This window comes from Myotis nattereri (assembly GCF_964212035.1).
Source record: "Myotis nattereri genome assembly, chromosome: 2".
In the NCBI taxonomy this organism is placed as follows: Eukaryota; Metazoa; Chordata; class Mammalia; order Chiroptera; family Vespertilionidae; genus Myotis; species Myotis nattereri.
The window spans coordinates 144,343,295-144,362,340 of record NC_138076.1 but is presented as its reverse complement, the minus strand read 5'-3'; the positions used below and the strand labels follow the sequence as shown (position 1 = coordinate 144,362,340).

Below are 19,046 nucleotides of genomic sequence, written 5' to 3'. Positions count from 1 at the left end.
TAAAATGAGTTATCATTTACCAATTGGCATATCTACAAAACCTAAAACAATATACTGAAGTACTACTTCCATCAATAAAGATTCAATAAGATAACCATACATATGATTGATTAGTATACTAAAAGATATAGCTTACTCATACACCATCAGTAACTAGTTAAAATGTAATGAGAAGCCCAATGCCATAGATCAGTGGTTGAGCATTGACCTAGGAACCAGGAGGTCATGGTCAGGGCACACTACCAGGTTGTGGGCTCGATCCCCATTTTTGGGGATTTGCAGGAGGAAGCCAATCAATAATTCTCTCTCATCATTGATATTTCTCTATCCCTCCCCCTACCTCTCTGAAATATATATATATATATATATCATTATTATTATTATTTTTAATGTAATGGAGAGCCTTAGCCAGTTTGGCTCAGTGAATAGAGTGTCAGCCTGTGGACTGAAGGATCTCAAGTTTGATTCCAGTCAAGGACATGTACCTTGGTTTCAGGCTCAATCCCCAGCCGTGGTCGTGGTACATGCTGGAGGCAACCAATTGATGTATCTCTCTCACATCAATGTTTCTCTTACTGTCTCTCTCTCCCTTCCACTCTCTCTAAAAAAAAAGTTAATGGAAAAATATCCTCTGGTGAGGATTAATTTTAAAAAAATGTAATGGACAGCAAGATACTATTCACAATAACAACTAAACATAAAAAAAAATAGTAATAACATTTGAAAGAAACATGTAGGACATATGTGAGAAGTAAACAATGAAATTCTTTTTTTTTTTTTGAGATCTAAAACTATATTTGAATGAAATGGAAAGATACAGTGGTCCTGATTACAAAGATAAAACATTGTATTAAAAAAAAAAACCCTCCATATTCCCTATGATTAGAATTATCTTAAAGAAAACAAAAATGGAAATAATTATACTCATTTTTAATAGTCTTTTGGAGATAAAAGGGAATCTAATGAACAAAATAAACTCACAAGCAAAATAGAAACAGAGGCATGGACACAAGGAACAGACTGAAAGACCTTCAGAGGAGAGAGGGCAGAGGGGACTGGATGTCAGAAGGTGAAGGGATTAGCCAAAGAACATATTTGCATAACCCACAGACAGACAACAGTGTAGTGATGGCCAGAGGGAAGGGGGGGTGGGGACTGGGTGGAGGAAGGCAAGGGATGGGGGGAAATGAGGATATCTGCAATAGTGTCAACAATAAAAATAAATAAAATAATTTTAAAAGGGCTGTCTTCTATATATTCTATTTCTCTCCAATGTTTCATAATAAAGACATTTACTTTTATGATTTAAGAACTTTTTATTTTAAAAACAAATAAACTACAGTAACCCTTCATCTTTTAAAAAAATATAAACTTGTTCTAATAGTACAATGTATTTTATAATTTTTATTTGTATCAACTGTCTCCAATAATTTTTTCTAAAAATAATACATGCAGTATGTTTGTATAAGTGAAGGCTTTTCTCATTCCTTTTATTTGTATGATCACTATAGAGCATACATATTTCATTAAATGTCTTTCTCAGTCATTCTATTTGTCACAGCTCAGAGGGATTATTTGGACATAATTAGGGTTTAGATGTACTGATCTTCATTACTGCATTGGTTTGATAAAGTGCATTCTAGATAGCATGGGAGGAAATTCACCTTGGGATATTTTTGTTCTATAAAATGAAATGAGATAACAATACTGTGATAAATAGGAATCTATTTTTTCCCTGCTTTCCTTGTCGCATTTCCTGGCTGCTGCAACATTCCTTCTTCAGCATCTCTTCTTAGGACACAGCATCCTTCAGTGAAGGCCTATGTCCATGTAATTAACAGGACAATCGGTGCCATCTATTATCATCAGCCAGATGCTTCTCTACATAATAGGGACTAGGCATTTGGCCCCACTGGCAATGTCTCTGTAAAAAATTAAAGTGCACTAATATGTAAACATTATTTCAACTCAATGCTGTTACTTTATTTGGGGACTTTTAAGTACCACAAACATCTGTTAAACCATCAAAGTTCATGCTCTTACAAATGTATTCTCAGTGGGCAGTTGACAGATTATAGTATCACTGTGCTCCAAGTGCTAATTTTTTAGCATTTTGTATTAGTCTAACAAGCTTCTTATAATAATAATAATAAAATCACACACTATATATAGGCTTTGAATTTCTTCACTAAAATTACATATTTGGGGATCAGAATAGATAAAAAATAAAGAAGGGCTTAAAGAAGGTAAGAAGCAGCATTGACTTTTTGGGGGTGGAATCATAGGAGAAAGCATTTCTTGGAGTTGGTCCAATTCTTCCCAAGGAGATCCAGAATCCAGAAGAACCTCAGACTCAGAACAACAGGCTGTTCTTGGAGCTCCTACTTCCTACAGAATTTGCCCCCAGAACACAGCCAGCAGATCAGCTTCTAAATCAAGTAGAGAATCAAAAGAGAAGACAGTTCCTAATTAGATGTGTTGGTGTGTTAGGAGAAAGTGAGATGGACTTCTTACCACCTCAGATTTCTTCAAAGGGCCCTGAAAAAAGCAGACCAGGGGAAGGTCACTCCACATTAACTAAAATCCACTGAAGTCCGGTCTCCAATTGAAGCTTCCTTCCTTAGACATTGAGAGTGTTCCCAGTTTGCCCACCTGCTTCTACCCACCCACCCTGAAGGGAATCCTATCTTTCTGCATGATCCTGACTATCTACCCACATAAAATCATAATCACCCCCGTCATCTTTCAAGGAAAAGATATTTGAAGAAATCAATAGTATAAAAACGGTGAAAATATTTTTTTAAAAAATTCATAAATGGACAAGAGTTAATACCAGAAATTAAAATAGAACTTTAAAAATTGCCTAACTAGTGTTTTCAGAAAGATATGTGAAGGCAATGTATCCATTAAATGGGATTACACTGATATCAAAAAGGAGAAACCATAAGATAAAAGATGTATTAACATGTTATGGAAAAGGAAAAGTCAGTGTGCTGGGTTGAATACCTCCCCAAAATTCATGTCAACCTTAAACCCTGGAATGTGACCTTACTTTGAACTAGCATCCTTACAGAGGTAATTAGCTAAATTTGAGATGCAGTTTTACTAGATTATTATTGTCTATAACCCAACCACTGGTGTCTTTATAGGAAGAGAAAACTGAGACGTAAGACACACAGGGAAGACGGGCATACGGAAACAGAGGCAGAGACTGGAGTGATGAATCTACCAGCCAAGGACACTGAGATCGCCAGCAACCACCAACAGCCAGGAGTCATGGAACAGCTTCTTCCTGAGAACCTCCAGAAAAAAACAATCCTGCTCACTCCTGGATATCACATGTCAAGCCTCCAGACTGTCAGAGAATAAATTTCTGTTGTTTCAAGACGTCCAGGGTATGGTAATTTATTCCAGCAGCTCTGGGAAACGAATAGTCAGTTTAGTGCTTTACTGTGTCTACAAAGTGAAATGGAAACTCAGAGAAGGAAACTTTTTTTTTTTTTTGCTTTTGAGAGAACATAGAAGGTGTCAAGTAAGACTTGATAATTATCCACGATATTGAAAGATGACTGAATCAGCCTGTTAAATCCAGGAGAGGTGTGTTCCAAGCTCTGACAACAGTATATGCAAACGTACAGCTATGTGAACACATCTTTAATACTCAGGAATGGCTAACCATGCGGTCTGACTTCAGCAGTACTTTTACAGGTGGAGTTGTAAGAAATATTATTAAGAGCATAGGTGGTGGAAGACTCTGAGGAATCAGGCTATGTAGCAGCCAAAGGAAAGAGATAAAGAGATTTTTAAATAAGAAAATGACATGACATATTTATGCTTTAGAAGGAATTACACTTCCTTGGTTCTGAAGTCACCATCTTCTTCCCAGTGTAACTCCTGTGATGCCTGTTTTCATTTTTTATTTCCTTCCTCTCTAATCTCTGCTCTTTCCTGGACTTTTATCTAAAAGAAATATGTATTTACGTAAAGCAAATTACTAAAAAGTGTTCAAAGATTCTTATTATCATTTTTTTAAATCTCTAGTTAATTTTAGCATCTACTTTTGGGGTCAGAGCAAGCCGGGTCACCAGCAACTCAACTCTACTGGAGGCATCTGAGAAAATTCAGCCAGGGTTCTCATTCTTGCTGCATCTGCTCAAACCAGCAAGGTTGATCCAGAAACACAGCCTCAATACTGGTATGTGCTTCAATCAGTATGTGGAGGACATAGGCTTCATTAAATTGGACCACATGAACTACCATGAATGGGTCATTCAAGACATCTACCTTACCACAGAATGCTCTCTGTACATAAAATAAAATTTTAAAACTTCAATTATGTTTTAATGTGAATATAATTGTCACGTGATCATAGAACTCTCCTGCTGTCACTAAAATCTGATCTATGCATTTGCCCAGAGGTGGCAGTCCTAGCTTTGGGGGTAATTCACACAGGAAAGCTTGTAAATTTCTCTAATATGTGTATGCAGAAGGGAGCAGTGATTACAGACGTGTCAGGAGTGTAATTGCTGAGAAAGCAGTAATTTCTTAGCATTTGGAGGGGTGAGGGTAGAGGTTGTATAAAATTTAATTACAATCTTGCAAACCATTTGCTGAGAAGCCTTGCCTTTAGGTAGGTTAGGAACTTTTAGGCAGAGGTACGCATAGGTCCTGTAGGGGAGATAATTCGTGGAGCCTTCTAGGAACAGCAAAGTTGTGGCTGGAGCAGAGTGAGAAGCTGAAACTTAGGAACTATATTGAGCTCTGTAAGACATGGTTAGGTAATGTGAGATAAACTTCCATTTGGAGAACAGATTAAAGTGCTATGAACTGTTGTTGTTTATTTATATTTTTAAATTTTATTTATTGATTTGAGAGAGACAGAAAGAGAAACATCACTTTGTTGTTCCACCTATTTATGCATTCACCGGTTGACTCTTGTATGTGCCCTGTCTGAGGATCGAACCTGCATATCAGGATGATGCTCTAACCAACCGAGCTACCTGGCCAGGGTTGTTGTTGTTGTTTTATTTTTTTATTTTTAAAAATATATGTATATTATTGATTTTTAAAAAATATATTTTATTGATTTTTTACAGAGAGGAAGGGAGAGGGATAAAGAGTTAGAAACATCAATGAGAGGGAAACATCGATCAGCTGCCTTCTGCACACCCCCTACGGGGGATGTGCCCACAACCAAGGTACATGCCCTTGACTGGAATCAAACCTGGGACCCTTGAGTCCGCAGGCCAATGCTCTATCCACTGAGCCAAACCAGTCAGGGCTACATTATTGATTTTTTACAGAGAGGGAGAGGGATAGAGAGTTAGAAATATCAATCAGCTGCCTCCTGCACAGACCCTACTGAGGATGTGCCCGTAACCAAGGTACATGCTCTTGACCGGAATCGAACCTGGGACCCTTCAGCCTGCAGGCTGATGCTCTATCCACTGAGCCAAACCAGTCAGGGCTGTTGTTGTTTTTTAAGGGTTCATTAGATGTTGTGAGCAGAATAGATTTTAGTAGGACAAGGCTGGAAGCAGGGAAACAAAGTTATTGGAATAGTCTAGCTCTATTGGGGGGGAAGAGCTACTACATTGAATAGCCAGCTCCATTTCAAAGAAATTATACAAAAATTAGTATTTTCTTGGGCTTTAACAAAATAATAACAATGCAAAGCTGACATTTCTTATAGAGAAGACTTCTTATCCTCCACTCCCTTTTTATGGTGGTGATTTACTGCAACCAAAAAAAATGTAAGGAGGATACTTTGCATTTAATTTTGCAATCATAAAATTTATGAAATTATTGTCTATAAGCCAGAAATATAAATGAAAAATCACAAACATAATACAAAATTTTATAGTGTTAAATCCAATGGAAGAAAAACTACTAATAAACCAGGTTTTCAAATCATAAAACCAATGAATCTTGAATTAGAAAAGAAGTTATAAAGGTTTTTCTGTCCATTGTGCAAACAGAAACTAGGGGAACATTCTTGATTTCTCTTTCTGTTTCACTCACTGCACCCAATCAATCAACAATTCCATTTTATGTAACTATGTCTACTTTACTTCATTCCTCAGGCCACTAACTTAATTCAGGTCACCAGAATCTCTAACATGTGCGAAAATTAATAAAGGGAAACCTCACTAAAATGGAGCAGGGAGGCCAGAGGGGACAGCTCTCACAATCCATGTCAATTATAGACCACAATAGAAAAATCTGTCCTCAACTGGAAAGAATAATCAATGACAGGCCCCAACAGGAAAAGACGTACATTGCATCTCCTATAAGAAATCAAGTATCCCAGAACTCAACCAATGAGAAACTGTCATCTCCCTGAACTCTCCCTTTTCTCTTCCAACTTCCTCCATTTACTCCATAAAATAACCTTCCTGTCCTTTGCTGAATTTACCAATGCCTTTGCTATAGCTTGCTTGTCCTGAGTTGCAATTCTTTGCTGTTCCCAAATAAACCCATTTTTGCTGGTAAAAAATTGGCTTTTATTTTTAAGGTCAACACATACTAAACTGTAGTCCTCCTAACAAATGTGTACTCACTCGTTCTCCCCAGCCCAATTCCTCTTTATTCAGAATAATATTCCCAATTACAAATCTGCTCGCTATTGTTCTGCTTAAAATCCTTCAAAAGCTTCCCATCACCACCAGACGAAGACCTTTCAATCCAATCTCTCTACATGTGCGCTCCTCATTTCCCCTTCTCTTACACAGTGGGGCAGCTGTACTGAATTACCTGCAGTATTTTGCACAGGCCATGCCTTCTTCTTTTAGGACTTTGCCTAGGCCCGTGGTCGGCAAACTGCGGCTCGCGAGACACATGCGGCTCTTTGGCCCCTTGAGTGTGGCTCTTCCTAAGCCTTAGGAGTACCCTAATTAAGTTAATAACAATGTACCTACCTATATAGTTTAAGTTTAAAAAATTTGGCTCTCAAAAGAAATTTCAATCGTTGTATTGTTGATATTTGGCTCTGTTGACTAATGAGTTTGCTGACCAAAAGCCCTAGGCTTTTCCCTCTGTCTCAAAAGTCTGGCTATTTTTTCTTCATCCTCTGGTACCAGCAGTGACATACTTCCCCCGGGAAGGTTTTTTCAACCTTGGAGAGACTATGTTTACCTCCAAAGCATCCTGTGCTTACTCCTGCTGGAGATCTCATGACATTGCACTAATGTTTCCCTTTTATTCCTCTCTTCGAGACCACAAACTTCTTAAAGGCAAATGATATGCCTTGACCTTGCCACTTGTAAAATGCCAGGTATGTAATATATACATATTAGATATTGTTCTAGTTCATCACTATGTATTCATGAAGGATAGAATTACTTTTATAATTTTTCCAAAAGTTATTCAGTATTTGCATGAAAAATCTCAGGGACAAATTATTTTTTCATGAACATTCTACATGCCAGAAGGCTTCCTTAAGGTAGTTTATTGCAACTGCACCATCCTCCAACATAATAATGTTTGCCCTTTGGGATGATGATGATGATGATGATGATGATGATACAAATGACTATAGAACAGGCACCATGCTGGATACTTCACATGAATATGCTCAGTCCATCCTCATAACAATTCTTTGAATCATATACTATTAATACTTCCCCAGTCCAGTTAAAAAGAAGGAGGTATAGAGAAGCAATTTGGTGAAAATTATACATCCAGCAAGTGGTCAAACCAGAATTAAAACTCAGCTGGCTGAATCCAACCCATAGCATTACTTCACTTCCATCTCAGAACCAACTGTCAGGCAGTGAGCTAGTTTTTCAATTCTTGTACACTAACAATATTGTAGTTTAAAAAAATAATAAATAATTATTAAAAACTAAAGGCCTGGTACATGTATTCATGCAACGTGTGAGGTCTCTCAGGGTGGCCTGCAGGGATCGAGCCCCAGCTCGCGACCCCAGGCTTGCAGCCCCGCAGTCCCACCTGGCATGCCGCTGTGACCTGGCGCCGCCCCCTCACCTGCTCCACCATCCTGCCTGTGGGGTGATTGATCAGGGCCGGGCCCCCTCCCAGCTCCCTCAGTGCCTAGGAGCCAGGCAGCGGCCCCATCCCCCACCGCTGCCACTGGCTGCCATCTGCAGGGCAATCAGGCCCCCCACTCACACCCACATTGGCCTGGTGCCGCCTGCTCACCTGCTCCACAATCCTGCCATGGCCCCACTCTTGTCAGGGCCCATCAGGGCCAGCAGCACCTCCACTGTCGCCTGCTGCCAGTGCCACATCGCTGATGCCCGCCATGTTCCGCATTACCCCCTAGTGGTCAGCGCACATCATAGCCAGCGGTGGAACTCCCAGTCGAACAATTTGCATATTAGGGTTTTATTACATAGGACTAGTGGCCCATTGCACAAAGATTCGCTCAATAGGCCTTCCTTACCCTGGCTGCCAGCACCGGTTTTCCTCCAGCACCCAGGACCCAGGCCTTTGGTCCAGCCGCAGCAGCGAGGCTTGGCTTCTCCACTGCAGCTGCGCCCAGCCCTTCCTTTTTTATTTTTTCCAGCTCCTCCAGCGGAGGCCTGGGCTGGCTGGAAGCCTGGGTCCCCAGCCACTCCTTGAGTGGAGCCCAGGCCCCCAGCCCCTCCTTGAGCGGAGCCTAGGATGGGCTGGAAGCTTGGCTTCCGCCGTCGCCGGGAGCAACCCAAGCCTCCTGCTCGCTCCAGCTCCGTGGCCGCCGCCATCTTCAGTGGTCTTCAGTCTTCGCTCTGCGCCTGTGTATGCAAATTAGCTGCCATCTTTGTTGGATTAATTTGCATAGTTGCTCTGATTGGCTGGTGGGTGTAGCGGAGTGACAGAGTGATAGTTAATTTGCATGTTTCTCTTTTATTATGTAGAATAAAAACCTACTTAACTTTGTATTAAACTGATTTCCAAGTTCAACTATCCATAGAACTCTTTTAAGGGGCAATACCTATTCACATCCTGAATAACTGCTAATCTGCAAAGTGTACTTTGAGAAATACTGGTCTAAACATGATTATTCTCCTAGTTCATTGCAAAATTGTACTTGCTTTTGGAGCAGTCACTTCACAGTAGTAGTATGTACTGGGCCAATAGTCAACTACAACGATGACCACCTCATCTGAATTCTAATAGAAGCCTACTGAATTAGAGTCTCTGGAGTGAGACCTGGGAATTGAAATTTTTAGTCATCATCTTATGTTAGTTCTAAGCACATCTATTTTCAGTCCTGCCTTGGGCTGAGCACCTTACATCTCATCAGGGAATCTCATTTATAAACCCAGAGGTTCCTTCATCCCCAGTTTCAGCCCTCTCTACTTCTCAAGTCTGCTCGCCTGCCTTCTGGTCCTTCTACCGGCCCATATTACATGGCATGGTATTCTCTGCCAATACTCCATGTTTCCCTGCTACTGGACTGATCTTCCCCTTGATTGCTGGAAAACACTTATCTTCTGGGAGTTGACTAAAATGTTATCTCCTCTGTATAGAAGAGTGGGTTCCTCTCTAGTCTGTGCATCCACACTATACCAATATCTCGTTATAGTGTTTAATGCATTCTATTATAATGAAGGATGTGTAGTTCTTTTCCAGCAGAATACAAGTGTCTTGGTGGTAAATGCCACATTTTAACCCTTCTTGCCTTGTCAATACTAATGTAGTCTTAGCCAATAGTTGAGGCTCAATAATTATCAGTTGAGGGGTTCAAAGGAATTTAAAAGACTTTATCTTTGAAGCTTGATTATCTCCCTGCTTGTTTAGCTAAGAAAAAAATACACTAACACCTGGTGTCAACACATATCAACCATCAACGCAAGCCATGATGGAGGAAATACAAAAGGGGTTGATAAACCCAGTGCTGAAGCACCAAGGCAAGTACTCTGCAACTACATTTATTTCTAGAAAACAAATGTTATCAAGCAGCCACCTAAGACAGGGAAATCAGAGGTGAGTTAAAGCAATGATTGATACATAAATAGAAACAGATTTTGAAAACAATCACCAAATTTTAAAAAACTAAAGAACTGATAGCATGCACAGCTAAAAATTGAGCAATGGACTCACGGGATAAATTGAAACAATTAAATAACCCTATTTTGACACTAAGATGAATTAATTTTGAGTATCATTGAAGCTTATTGGTGCATTACAATGTTTGATTTCATTATTTGAATTCTGTATTTCTAATATTGTACTCTAAATATAAAAGCACAGTCAACACCATTAAGAACCAAGGAATTAAGCATAAGCTCACAAATGTTTATCTTTCATGATACAAATACAATAATTGTTCAACTTAATGCGCCCACTAATCATTCTATATGACTGAGAGAGATTCATTCAGGCCTGAGAGATAATAAATTTTCAAAAGCTTATAAAGGCTACTTACTATTTAAGATTCTGTTTGCATAGAAAAGTGCCAGTTAAGGCTCTATTCTGTCCATTTCCTACTCAATTTCCTAAGGTTTCATTAAGGATATTTTAATAATTTTCATAATTGCCCACCCCAAGAGAAAAACAGGATAGTTTAAATAATAAATCAAACTATAACTGTATTGTTCTATTTTCCTAAATATTAATTTTATTCATTTTATACAAATTAATATGTCAAAAGAGTGAGGATGCTTACTTGTGCTATGATTACTTTGCTATTGTTTCCAATTTAATTATTAAACATTATTCACTTTTAGCAAACAGCATGTTATCCTAAATCCAGCGGTTCTCAATCTGTGGGTCGTGACCCCTTTGGTGGTCGAACGACCCTTTCACAGGGGTCGCCTAAGACCATCCTGCATAACAGATATTTACATTACGATTCATAACAGTAGCAGCATTACAGTTATGAAGTAGCAACGAAAATAATTTTATGGTTGGGTCACAACATGAGGAACTGTATTTAAAGGGCCAGAAGGTTGAGAACTACTGCAAATCAATAAACATAACCTCATATCTAAATTTCTGTTGTACAATTTGCAAACATAGACACAAATTTTACGTAAGTTCTGAAAAACGTATGGCCCTTTCATCAAACCCGATCTAACAAATTACTCAACTAATAACTTTCTATTGGTCCAATTAGTTTTTACTTAAAAATTCATAATCATGTATAAAATTTAGAACTAACAATACTGTGTGAATATATTAACAATATTATTAAAATAATCCTTTGCGTTTTATCAGTTAGTGAGTAACTTACAAATTATAGGCACAGTATAAGTAAGAAAAAGTCTGCAGCCAATAGGTGTCATAATTTTATCTCTGGCACTGTCTCTGTAGAGACAAGTCAAAATTCCATTGATGAGACTGAATCAGAGAACACTTGTCAAGAATAACTACCTTGACCTTTGCTCCAATTTTTAAACATGTCACCAATGTTGTCAGATACATAAAGAATGGCAATGCTCTAAGATCTGACAGCAAACTCACCAGGGTCTTCACACAGAAAATGAAGAAGATTCTACTGGATTATATGCATAAAATTTTCTTAATACTTACAACACATAGGAAATATCAGATGACACAGATGTCTTTATCATTTTCAACTTTCAGAAGAAAAGATCAGTCAAGTGACTGTAGCAATTATGGAGTATTTTTTTTTTCTGATATTACCAGCAACACTTTGGCCCACGTTCTGTCTGATTCCTATAAAATGCATCCTCTCAAACACCCTTAAGCTTATAATGTTGCTTTACATCACATCACAGTGAAATAAACACAAACTTTGGCTAACTATCCATTAAAGAAAGGTCCAAGGAAAAGTTTTTCTGCCCTGTGTTTACTGACCTCACAACATCGTTTCATTTGCAGATCTTAACAGTTCCAAAGATCTTTTGCTCCTTTAATTCATCAGTTATCTTTATGTAAATCCTCCCTGATCACATTAATTACATGTGAAAAGAAAATGCTCTATAAAACACGTTAACCATCACCAGAGATTAAACCAGGTTTCATTTAAAAATTCTAAAGACCATAATCAAACAAGATTCAAAAAAGCATATCACAAAAGACACACACACACACACACACACACACACGGATAAAGGGAATATAGATATGATTTCTTAATTATCTAAATCTCTCCTGAAGACGCCCTCACATGGCTCAGTTTGGAAGCTGAGGCTTCTGTAGACCTCCTCATGGAGATTGTGAGGCAAAGGGGAAAAATAGGAGATAAGTGCATAGGCAGGTTAGTGGGGAGCTTTCAAGGCAATAGAACAATAAGATGTAGAACTGGCAGAGGAGGCAGCAACGGAAGGCCGCATCTGGAGAGGGAACTGGAAATAAAGTGAATCCCTGAGACAGTGACAAGCCCCTGCTACTGTTGAACGACAGGACAGGGAAGAGGGCAGGCCTTACCCCAACTATTCCTAATATGATCACTGCTTCCTGGGAGCTACAATTTGTGTATCTAATATTAACACGGTCCAGACGAGGCAATCAAGATTGAATGGGAAGAGCAACAAAAATCAGATCTAAGTTCTAGTGCTGCCACTGTCATAGCCACAGCTATGAACAAGGCAGCTGCCTTATCTGTGGATTGAGACAATTATGCCAGATGATGGTCAGTTTCCTTCCAACTCTAAGTCTCATGAACACCAGAAGTCTGTCGTACATATCAGTCAACAGTCCTATTCAAACTATATATTTTGGATATATGTAATACACATGCATGTCCACACACACACACATGCACGCACGTCCTTAATCAAAACTCTAAGCCATGCTATTACATGTCTCTTCCATTTTTTATCCATATAAACATATTCCCTGAGTATAGATCTATCTTATAAACATGAATATAACTTCCTTTTATGTGAACATGTATATCCTGAAGTAGAAAAAACTGTTTTCTCAAATGAGAAACATGGAGCACTATATATATATATATATATATATATATCTTGAAATATTATTCATTGAGCACATTAAAAAATAAACTTATGAACTGTGCTAGACAGTATTATATTCTCTATGCTTATTCTGATAAAGGGAGTTATGAAAGAGCTAGAACTGAATAATTTGACACTATTTTGTTAACACTTAAATGTGTCAGGCATATCTGTAAATCTTCAAGTGAATAAGATTTTCCCTTCTGTGTAAGATACAGGAAGGGGAAAAGGATGGTGTCTTTGACAAGGCACTTTTCAAATGGAAATAAAACTGAGATTTTCTAATCAGTTATCCTTGTGGGTAAATGGATTTACACCTGCAGTGAAGCTGAGACTTAGGAAATGACAGAGCCCATCATCTTCATGGGTTTCATGATGGAGCCACAGCAAAAGATTTCCTGAGATCAAATATGTGGTTGAGAGAAAGCTGTTTTCAATGGAAACAGGAAGCAAGGCGCTAACCTGTTTCTATGGTAACTAGAGCAGTAGCTACCAACAGCTGTAGGGGGGATAAAAGGGCAGAAAGTTATAAATGCAAAAAACAAACAAACAAAACTGAAGCTGGTTTACTTTATCAGTATGATGCTCCTTATGGTACAATCAAAATCAGTGCAGACATGTTGTCCCTGCACCACTAACCCCAGAGATCTTTTTCCTCCAAACCTCAAAATGTTGGACCTGGAAAGAAATTTAGCTACTATCTAGCCCAAAGCATTATGCCCTTTTTTTTTTTTCCAGAATAAGGCAAAAAAAAAAAAAAAAAAAATCAAGACACAGAAAGATGAAGTGAATTCTCCAAGGTCACACATCCAATGGTAAAATCAGGATTCATTCATAGGTCTCAGAAACCCCAGTCCAGGCTATTTTCCCAATGCTGTTTCCATATATTCTCTACTCCTAGTCTCTTCTCCCCCAAATATTCCCTTGTTAGTCACTTTCTGTAAAAATATTCACTGCAGAGTATTACAATTAATTACTATCTTTCGACCAATAAGAGAAGAAAAAAGCAGTGCTAGTCTGTCATTAAAAAAAAAATCTTAGCCCTGGCCAGTAACTCAGTTGGTTCCTGATCACCAAGGCTGTGGGTTTGATCCCTGGTCAAGGCACATACATGAAAACAAGAAACAATGAATGAATGCATAGATAAGTGGAACAATAACTTATCAATATTCTCTCTCCCCCTTCCTCTCTCTCTCAAATCAATCAATAATTTTTTTTAATCTTGACTAATCTTGTAAAAGAAAAGCCCTTTATACTTCAAGCAGAATTATATTATTTATATAATACAGTGATGCTTATTACTTAGACCATGTTGCCACTATATATTTCCCTCTGGAGATCTGTGTTTACCTTTTACCAGTCCTTTAGTGCCCTTTGCTATTTCACTTAGACATATTTTTAAAGGTTGTCATAATAAAAAAGGATATATGACTCAGAAGTTCAAAAATATGAGACCTAAAAACTGCATTTACTTTATTTGGAGTCATAAATATAAATGGTTATGATATACATTTTTCAAATGGGAAAGGTTGTCCTGAGTTTTTTATGTAAACCCACACATTTCCTTGTTTTCAGTTACTTTGAAAATGTGCTTGACAGAAAAAAAAAATTCCTTCTCTTTTTTTAAAATCTTCATTGTTGAAACTATTACATATGTCCCCCTTTTTCCCCTTTTAGCCTGCACTGTCCCCCACCCTAGGCCTTCACCACACTATTGTCTGTGTCCATGGGTTTTGCATATATGCATACAAGTTATTTGATTAATCTCTTATTTAGTTTTGTCAACTCAAGTTCACAAATGAGCTCTTAGAAAAATATCACACACAAAAAAAAATGTATACCTAATCTGTCCAACTACTAGTACATTCACCTTTGGCATGCCTAAAGCCCAACCTAATGTGGAGATCATCTAGTTTGTGACCAAATATACTACTGAAAATACAATTGACTAATGAAGTTACTAGCTTCTTTTAATGATGTATTGAATTCAGTACTCTCTGGTCCTATCCAATGCTCAGAATATAAGCATGTATTCTGAGAATATAAGCATGTGAACTTTAAAACAGTGGCCTGAAAAAGGTCAAAAGACACTTGGATGCTTATAAGGCAAATGCAATCACACCAGACTGTTACAGCAGATTCTTTTCAGGGTTCCGAAGGTTGGATTTGCATTGCTATATGGTTGGCTATGACTTTTAATTAATATGAACGGGATGCAGACACTTGACCATACCTCCAAAAATCCAGCTGTTTGGTATAAATACAGCCTTCATCATCTTCTCCAATAATATTACAAATAGTCTATAAGTCACTTTGAAGGCACAACAATGGAGATTAAAACAGCCTAACATTTTCATAATAAAGACTAGCAATATGTTAAGACCATCATTTCTAAATAGAATATTTTCAGGCATATATCAGGCAAAATTTCCATTGAGCTGTTTTTGAAAAAAACTTTTTACTATCTCTAGAATTTTATTTGTTGTTATTTTGTTGTACTTTTTAAAATTTAATAGATATTATCTTTTGGAAATGTTTAATTATAAAATAATGCTGAGCCTATTGAGGGCAAAGGATTATATTTTCTCTATGCATTTCCAGTATGTTGCATAGTTTCTGGCCTACAGTGAATGCATACTCAATATTCATTGAATAAATAAATGTTCTAAAAATTTTAATAACTGATTACAATATTTTATGAACAAGATATATTTGGCCATTAAATCTTTTAACTGGGGCAATGTTTACAAAACAAGAATATACTGTATTTTCCTTCTTTAACCTAATTTTTGACTAAAATTGTCCCTATCTTATTATATTTTTAATTAAATATTACATTTAAAATTAACAAATAGTTACAGTAGTTAGGTCATTTCCCTCTTGTTTTTGTTTGTTTTGTTCTTTGTGGTTTGAAGACAGGGGGAAAAATGGCCCATAAAAATAAACACATGCAATTCTAAATCCAATTCCAGATACAGAAATTTGAATTTTAGTAGTTTTAAGAACTAAAATTGTAGAAATAAAACAATTTGAAATGCTAATAAAGTGAATATAGTGAATATTTTCATAATTAAAAATGATGGATTTACTATCATAATTCCCATATTTTTACTGAAATGTTGGGTGGTGCCGGGTAAAAATTTCTACCAGCCAAAGTCTAGGAATACATGTATTAAAAAAGTCACAGATGACCTTTCAGAGTCAGAATGCTAGCGAATATCTTATGCTGCATTAACTCTCGAGAGCAACACAATCTGCAGAGATTTCACAAACCAGTCGGTTATAATCAGTGGTTGTGGTGGAAAGGGCCTGGAGAGGATGTCATGAGACCTCCAGATAATTTGGGCTCTGCCTTTGTTAACTTGCTGTCTGACCTTGGCCATCACTTAGCATCTGCAGTCTTCATATTCCTCATCTACATCTAAACTTTAAAGGGTCTTCACAAGGTTATCTCAAAGAAATTTTCCATATCTCCAGTTCTCAGTTAATTCTGCTTCTAATGGCTCTTTGACATTGTGTTAATCTCTAATCTGTGTTCTTTCCTCACCTGAAATGAATGCAAGTCAAATTCTTAATATTATAATGGAATCTTAGCAAGATTTTTAAAAAACTATTTTCAAGTTAAGGGTCTACCCTTTGACCAATAATCAATTGAATCAATTTCCATAGCAATAATAAAGATTGAACACATTCTTACTTAAGTTTTTGCTATACAATTTGTCCTACAATAAAAGGCATTAAATATATTATATGCTCATGCAAGAAAGATAATAAATATTCTGTCTTTTTTATAGCACATAATTTGGGGGGGAGGGGAGATCACATGATGAGTCTAAAAACAAATTCAGATTATCTTTTTAGCCACCAAGTGGAAAGAGCATTGTGGCACTCCACTGGGTAGGTAGGGGTGGGGAGGGAGGAGGAAGGGGGGGACCAGATGTTACGGTCATGAGTCTGTGATTTAATTTAAATAAATATGTAGTCGTTTGTTTCTTCTGAGTGCCAACTTTTGTTGAATTTATAGAATGATCTTAAAAGGAAGATTTCAGAGTTGAAGTTTTGAATTCAATATTCAAATATGAAAATGTGGACCTACTAGAATTTATGCATGCATTTAAATTCCAGATCCAATAGAGTAGCAATAGTTTACATCCTTTATATACTTTTTCACACTGAAAGCAAAACATATCTTCAGACTTCTGAAGTGGTATCAGAAGCACATCTGACAAGTTGGTAGAGAGACAGCTGCACAATATCTCAGAGACAAAGACTTCTAACATGCAAAGACAATAATAAGAATAGAGCCAAAGTGAAGCTGGGAGAATTCCCATTATGCCCAGGGGGTGGGGGGTGTCTTTTCTGGGCGTCAGAAGCAAGCCAGACACTTGCAGTTGCAAAGATTTAACAAAATACAGTATTCTGTTCTCACATATAATTAAAAACCATTCACATACTATGTAATTTTTGGTTATTTATATTTCTTTTGTTTCCTTTAAACTGGAGAAACCATTCCTGGTTACTTTTATAGTCCCTTCATGGGATTTTGAAGAATTAATTGGGAATGTCAAGAACCAACTTTAAGCTGTCACTCAAGCTAGAATCTGAAAAGAAAAGTTAAGGATGGGATCACAGTCTAAAGAGTAAAATAAAGTTCGCTACAATCTAAATTGCCCAGATTTAGAAAATCGGATGAAACTTAGATCACCGAAGTGACTCATTCACGTGCCACCTGTAAAATAAACATAGACACAGCCCAAAGGGAAAGACACCTGCCTCCAAAACTCAGTGTGCACGTGGGCTCTTGGGCCGCCTCACTGGGACCAGCACTCCCGGCCTCCTCCTGGCTTGGAAAGCATGGCCCCAACAGCAGGAGGAGACCCTCCGGGCACACCCTCCCCCACACCAGCCACTCTGTCCTCAGATTAGATCGCTAATGGCAGCCTCTGCTCCCGGTGAGCCAGATGTGCAGGCATGTCGGGGCCCCACTGAAAGAAAGTGTCAAATCCTGGGGACCAGAAGACCCAAGGAGACATCGGAACTAAAGGAAAAGTTGGAGCAAAAGAGTCAGGAAAACACAAACAACAAAACAAACTGGAGATGAAGTCTGATAAGGGTTTCAAGACAAGGTTCCAGACAGCCTTGCCCAGAGGACTGGACATAGGCCCTTCGGGTCCCATCTGCTAAAGTAAATCTCAGTTTGAGTTGAGGAAGAGAAGAAGGAGATGAAGGGGAACTGAGGTGGGGGAGGGGGTGGGGGGGAAGGGCCAGGGCCCCTGCGATCACCCTTCACCAGATGGGCCTCTGATTCTCCCCTCCCCCAGGCCCATCCCAGGGCCCTGGGTGCAAAGGCACAGCAAGTGGGGAAGGCGCTGGGAGGAGCGGGAGGAGCAGGGAAGGGGGCGGCTCTGGCCTTACCCTGGCGGCTCTGGAGGAGTAGGGGTCTTCGAAGAGCGCCCACATGCGGGGCTGCAGCCTCCTCCAGCGGCCAGACTTGCCGTCGGGCCCCCCCAGGCCCGCGGCCTCCTCGATGCCCAGCCTCTTGGCCGCCAGCTCCTCCTCGTCGCCCGGGTCGCCGCCCATGAGGTCGGGGGTCTCGAAGATGTCCAGCGCCTCCTCGGCGTCGCGGTGCTGCCGGTAGGTCATCCAGCAGCAGGGCTCCACGTCCGTCTCGTCGATGCCCCAGAAGGCCAGCTCCTCCTCGAAGAGCGGCCCGCACACGTCGGCGGGGCAGTGCAGCTTGCCGGTGCGGTAGTAGTTGAGCACGTAGGCGAAGACGCCCGGGTGCCGGTCGAAGAAGAACTCGCAGCCGCCCCCGGGGTGGTCATTGCCGCCGCCGCGGGGGCTGCAGTGGCCCGCGCCGCCCTCGAAGCAGCCGCGGGGGCCCGGGGACAGCGGGGGAGGTCGCGGCGGCGGCGGCGAGCGCGGAGGGGGCGCGGGCTGCAGCGGGGCGCCCGCCGCCGTCAAGCAGTCGCCCTGGGGCTCGGAGGCGGCGAGCAGGGCCAGGCGGGTCCCGGGCAGGGTCTTCAGGGTGCTGCGGTAGGTTTCATGCCGGGTGCCCCCGACATTGAGGATCACCCTCTCGTTGTTCTCGATCTTGCCCATCTCTGTGGCTCAGACATGACTGGGGGGAAGGCGAACACAGCCAAGTTAAGGACCTCGGCGGGCAGCGCCGCA

At 39.5% G+C, this 19,046-nt stretch overlaps 1 protein-coding gene and 1 long non-coding RNA gene across 6 annotated transcripts in view; one reads left to right on the top strand and one right to left on the bottom strand.

Moving 5' to 3' along the window:
- KCNC2 (potassium voltage-gated channel subfamily C member 2) overlaps positions 1–19,046 on the bottom strand; it is a 215,477-nt gene that overhangs the window by 195,578 nt on the left and 853 nt on the right. For all 5 annotated transcript variants that reach the window (XM_081083386.1, XM_081083388.1, XM_081083387.1 and 2 more), the window contains exon 2: positions 18,288–18,993. In XM_081083386.1, the coding sequence (XP_080939512.1) occupies positions 18,288–18,974 (687 nt within the window). In that variant the 5' untranslated portion in view covers positions 18,975–18,993. The remainder of the gene's footprint in view (positions 1–18,287; positions 18,994–19,046) is intronic.
- Positions 18,203–19,046, top strand: part of LOC308513399 — a 66,470-nt gene continuing 65,626 nt past the window's right edge. The window contains exon 1 of the long non-coding RNA XR_013995536.1: positions 18,203–18,506. This is a non-coding gene — a long non-coding RNA (uncharacterized lncRNA). The remainder of the gene's footprint in view (positions 18,507–19,046) is intronic.